This window comes from Portunus trituberculatus, chromosome 11 (genome assembly GCF_017591435.1).
Source record: "Portunus trituberculatus isolate SZX2019 chromosome 11, ASM1759143v1, whole genome shotgun sequence".
NCBI lineage: Eukaryota > Metazoa > Arthropoda > Malacostraca > Decapoda > Portunidae > Portunus > Portunus trituberculatus.
The window spans coordinates 502,023-508,006 of NC_059265.1; the positions used below are offsets into that span (position 1 = coordinate 502,023).

The following is a 5,984-nucleotide window of genomic DNA, read 5'->3' on the forward strand; positions in this document are numbered from 1 at the left end:
AATGTAAAATGGGGTCACTTTAAAAAGCTACTTTAATAACCCATAATGAAATTGACACATATATAACAAGAAACATGAAACACAGATATTTAACATGAAACACAGGAAAATGACATACACATATACATATAACACAGTAATAAATACAACAATAAAAAACCCAACTTAATACCTAACGATAATCCTAATCCTATATAGAGGCAATGTGGAAAACACGGACGAGGGGAAGTGATACTTATGCGGTGTCGCAGTGGTGAAATGCCGGGTGATGGTTGATCCCACGGTATACCCAAGAGGCGTTGTGTTCACTGGTTGAGGCTTGGATCTCAACTGCCAATCCAGAAAACCAAGAGCTGGCTCAACACTTTCGGTTGAGTCGAAAAGGGCCGCGTGAATCCAACTTCGGGACATTAGCCGGGCTTCATGAAACGGTGACGTGGAAGGTTCACGAGACGGTGGCGTGGAAGGTTCACGAGACGGTGACGTGGAAGGGGAGGCGGAGAGGTGGCGAACGAGGTAACAAGCAGAGGAGGTGATGGTAGTAATGCATGTTACGGGCGGGTCGTAACAATATATATATATATATATATATATATATATATATATATATATATATATATATATATATATATATATATATATATATATATATATATATATATATATATATATATATATATATATATATATATATATATATATATATATTCAAACTGCTTTACAACTGTGTCATCTCCTCTATACCATTGTCCCATAATGCCTCAGAATGCCTGTTTTTCGAATTTGGAGTGCTGACCGCACCATCAAGAAGTCAGTTGTGTGTATTCCAGAAGTTGAAGCACTGAAGAAAAAGGTAAGATACATTATTACTTCATTTCTGTATATGTATATATATATATATATATATATATATATATATATATATATATATATATATATATATATATATATATATTTTCCAACAGCCTATGACTTGAGTTATTTCAAGAGGGGAGTATCAAGACACCTCTTCTCTCGAATTTGACATTCTTATTTGGACTTCTCTTTTCTTCTTTTTAGGAAGCAGCAACATTAGCGGGCTTTTTGTTTTGTTTTTGTTGTGCCCTTGTGCTGCTTCCTTAAGATAATATATATATATATATATATATATATATATATATATATATATATATATATATATATATATATATATATATATACATATAAATACATCTATGGTGACTCTTCCATTTTGTTTATTAATCAGTTATTTCCTTTAAACAGCAACAGAAAAACTCTGTTCAGGAGTAAGGGAGACGACAGCCAACTTAGTGCTCGAGAAATGTGGAACAGAGGTGGATGATGATGAGGTGTTGGCAGAACTTAGTGGAGAAGTCTTCCTGCTGTTGGTCGATGGGGAAATTTACACTCCTCAGCAAATCCCTGATACTCCAGATGTGATGGGCGCATCTACTGCAGGGGAAATAGTTCAACCCAACTGCAGTCATGGTGGCACAGAGACAGCAAGCAGCAGTGCAAGTGATCCACAGGCATCATCTAGATCACTATGTACGTATGTCATGCACGTGCTGCTCTAAGTTAAGATTTATTGAATATAAGTAATTCACCCCATACATTGTTTTAGTGTAATTACGTAGGGGTGTAAAAACATCTCTTGTAAAAAAATGGAGGTCAGGAGCCTTGTAAGGGAGATGGAGTTTGTTGTTAGAGTTTAGAGATAATCAGTAACATTTATATTCTGGTACAGAGACCATCACCCACGTTAGTTTATCCTGCTCCCTAAAAACATATCCTGCTGGGGAGCCATATATTTTTTTTCTTCTTCCTTAGTTGCTTTATTTCAATATTTCAGCATTCGGAATGCCAGAACTGTCAAGGGCAACCAGGGATGGCTTGCTACAAGGAGATAAATCAAGGCAGCTCTGGTTGCAGCTGATTGAAGAGTGCAAGAACTACTACATGAAATATTGCACCCTAATTGATGAAAACCCTTATGGGGCATACAAGATAATTGGGCAGAAGATGTTGGCTGCATACCCTAGCATCGAGAGGGAAGGAAAACAGAAATGGGTAAGTTTTTTTCTTCATACATCAGCCCGTGTGTATAGTTAGGCATTTTCTGCCCTTTGATTGAAGCTGCAGCAGCAGGCCTGGTTCGAAGTGCTGGCAAAGTTTTATTTTAGTGGCACCTGTGTAGGCCTATCCCCATACCCCAGAATTCATCTTTGTCGCAGTACAACTAGAGCTTAGGTATCAATTCGATATGTAAGTAACATTAAGCCACTCAGTTACCTTGTAGTCTTTATAAATATTCATAATTTATTTCTCATTTTGTTGGTAACTGGGTGATAGCAGGCTTCTTCTAAAAGTGCCATGCTTTGTCTTCTTCCTCAGTCTTTTACATCACCAAGTTGCAATGATTTATAGGTTATTATGTTAACTATCTAATTGTCAAGTTTTCATTTACAGAGCCAGTTTGCAAGAGCGCTCAGCCAGAGTGTACGTAGTGAGCGTTTTAGACGTAAAAGGAAAAGCCTGCCTGTTACCCAGCAGCAACAAGTACCACCTAAAAGGTTCTCCCTTTCAAGAAACATAGTCACAGACATCACCACTGCCCTTCCAGAAGAAGAGTTTAATAAACATGTTCAGGAACTCCAGCAGGAATGGGGATCTCAGAGGTGTAATACTTCACACATTGACATGCTTTTCAAGGAAACTTACTGCAATAGGAGGCAGTGGTTGCCACAGCTACCTACTGGGAGGCTGGCACCAATACTGGAGAAATTCCCATGTTTTGAAGAGGGAAGCTATGTAAGTAATCAATTGAAGTTTATGCATATTGCTGTCACTCCTGTAGAATCTGGCTAATCAGGATTTCATTTTTGTTTTGGTGTTTCATTAATTAAAAAATGCCTGTTCTATAGCTAAATTCTTAATTGCAAATTTTTTCTATCTTTCTATAGATAGATAGAAAAAAATTGCAATTAAGAATTTAGCTATAGAACAGGCATTATTTGGTGGCGTGGAGTGGATAAGCTGGTAAGTGTGGGACTGGACTAGCCTTTGAGCATGATTATGAAATCTGCCAGTGCCATCCTTTATGTTTGTGTTATTTGCCAAGTGCCTTAAAATTACCTACATGGCACTCTGATACCCAAGCTGTAGTTGTACGGCAACAAAAATTAGTTCCTGGGGGCAGCGTGAGCCTATAAAAGAATCACTCAATATAAACCCTTATCCGCACCACAAACTTGCCTACCCTGAACACAATCAAAGTGCAAGATGCCTACCGGTGCACATGGTTTAATAAAAAGAATATATCTTTATCTATATTTATCTATCTATATCTGTCTATCTATCTATCTATAATATTATATAATTATATAATATTATATTTATAAATATCTATCTATTCTATCTATATGCTACGGCCAGTTTCCTCCTGCCAAGGGAGGGTAGCCAAACCAAAGCAGAACCCCCCCCCACCTTAACATCTCATTCATACCACACATATATATATTTATTTATATCCTAAGGAAGCAGCGCAAGGGCACAACAAAAACAAACAAAAAGCCTGCCAGATTACTGCTTCCCATGAAAGAAAAAAGAGAGACGTCCTTAGAAAAAATCAATTTCGTAAGCAAAGGTGTCTTGATGCTCCCCTCTTGAAGGCATTTAAGTCATAGGCAGTTGGGAAAATAGATACAGGAAGGCTGTTCCAGAGTTTACCAGTGAAAGGGATGAAAGAATAGAGGTACTGGTTCACTCTTGCATCTGAACTGAATTTGGTAATTTTGAGATGGCACATTATTATTGGTGGTTCACCTATGCATTAATATCTCGCTTATTTATTTTTATTATTTTTTTTCTCGTCACAATTTTGAAAATCTTGTTTCACGTTTATGAAGGATATTGAATTTACTACTTGCTTTCTTCTCAGGTCCTACAAGAGGTGGAGCGCATGATGCTGACAAAAAGTACAGCATGGATTGACAGACTTTCAAAAATCATAGAGGTCTTGCGTGACAGATTACCATCTCCTAACACATGTAACAACATTGTAAGTATACTGTTTGCTTCTGTGTGATAATTTCTTAAGGAAATTTTTCTTCTATAAATTGGTATGATAATTTATGTTACTGACTGCAGTTTCCCTGTCGTACTCTAGAGGTTATTCTTATTATTTTTCAGAGTGATGAGCATGTCGTGGAAGTCATGAAGTTTATTGAAAAATCTGTTGCTTTTAAGAAGGGCAAAGGTGTAAAATCAAAATCTTGCATTACAATTGCAGATTTTGATATATCGGACGCAGACAAAAGTCACCTGTGCTCTTCGTCAGATCTATCCCCTCCTCGCATTGTGGTGTTTATGGATGGTAACAAATGTGTTGATGGGTATATTGTAGGAGATAATTGTAAGATTAGGTGCAGGAATATGAACAATGTTGGAGTAATTTTCATCACATTCCTGGCTTGTTACTATTGCTTTGATTTCTCATATCCCCGGATTTACTCACAGTTCTTGGGCTTCCTGCAACAATATGTTATGCATGACCCATATTGTCATGAGAAGTCATCTGACCACAAGCACTTCATTGCACAATATCAGAGTCTCTTTGAAAAGTGAATCTGAAGTTCGTATTCATAGACGTTCAGCTCCCTCACTACAGCTGCTTGCAAAGGTCTACATAATAAGTTTTGGAGATTGCTTGGGTGTCTCACTAAAGCCCTTATGCTTACATGTTCAAATACCTCACTACACCTTTTCAATACACCAAAATTAAATCCAAATCTTTTTCTCTAGCCATTCGGAAATAGCTGTAGTGAGGGACCTGAGCGTCTCAGGATACGTGCCTAAGTGATATATGTTCATATATTTTAGGGGCACCAGACACTACTAAACCCATCAATTATTTGAATCCAATTTTGATTTGGTAATAGTGTATGTGGTAAGATGAGGCAGGAAAATGTCACAAAAAGAATAATTAGTTAGTATTCACTTATAGGCAATTTTAAATGTTTTGGTAACAAAATATAACTGGTGAATTCAATATTTTTCCTTGTAGAACTGTAAGTTTGTCACTGAAATGCTTTCAAATTTTGTTAACAGATTGGTGGCTAAACATTTATTTATTTATATGGTGTTTTGTTAAGTAGTATTAAGCAGTCACATGTAACTAACCTTAATCTTTTCACATTGCATGTAATCAAAATTTATTTTCATTAAATACAACTACTCATAAAACATCTTAGAAATGTGTAAATAGACCTCAAAATGTGTTTACAAAATGTCAGTTCCTTAAAGGTTTCTATGAGAAGCTAAAGTTCTCCAGCTGTATCAATTAAATATTATATCGGTATTTACTCACGAACTCATGCGTATGCAGTGAAGTGCTCTTTCTTTCTTATGTTGGTTTGATATCAGTTATGTTCTTCAAACACTTGCACAACACCACACACTGATTTTCTGAGGCCATGATATTGAGAATCATTATATTGATTCATTAAAAAGGATTCGTAGTTGGACTCTTCAACCTGAATTTTTGTAGTTTTCCAAACTGCATTTTTTTTTTATTATTACACAATGAGCTTGCTATTTGATGTAGTTTTCATGCAGCTTAAATGCAAGATTATGATTCTTTACTATAATTCATTTTTACAAATTGTTAAATTTAAGGACAAATTTATGGTTTTCTAATTAGTCTCCTGTATAATATGTATATTTATAAATGGTATATTGAAAAAAAACCTTAGCTTCAAAGAAGTTTTGGACCAGTTTTCCTCTATCACTTTATACATTTATTTGTACAGATATGTCAATAGATAATATTTGAATGTACTTACTCTTTTAAAGGAATTTTCAAATTTATACATACATGCACATATATCACCTAGAATTAAGTATCGGATCTGTTTCCATTGCCATATGCATGCTGCATGTGATGTTGCTATCCCATGTCTTCTATTTTAGATACATAAGGCATT

The 5,984-nt window shown here is 35.8% G+C and overlaps 1 protein-coding gene across 1 annotated transcript in view; it reads left to right on the forward strand.

Moving 5' to 3' along the window:
- The first annotated feature begins 1,229 nt into the window (after positions 1-1,229).
- The window catches only part of LOC123502259, a 4,821-nt gene continuing 66 nt past the window's right edge, over positions 1,230-5,984 (forward strand). Inside the window, exons 1-5 of the mRNA XM_045251478.1 lie at positions 1,230-1,548; positions 1,853-2,070; positions 2,470-2,811; positions 3,941-4,060; positions 4,192-5,984. The exon at positions 4,192-5,984 is cut by the window's right edge and continues 66 nt beyond it. Coding sequence (XP_045107413.1) covers positions 1,440-1,548; positions 1,853-2,070; positions 2,470-2,811; positions 3,941-4,060; positions 4,192-4,626 — 1,224 coding nt within the window. The 5' untranslated portion in view covers positions 1,230-1,439 and the 3' untranslated portion in view covers positions 4,627-5,984. The remainder of the gene's footprint in view (positions 1,549-1,852; positions 2,071-2,469; positions 2,812-3,940; positions 4,061-4,191) is intronic.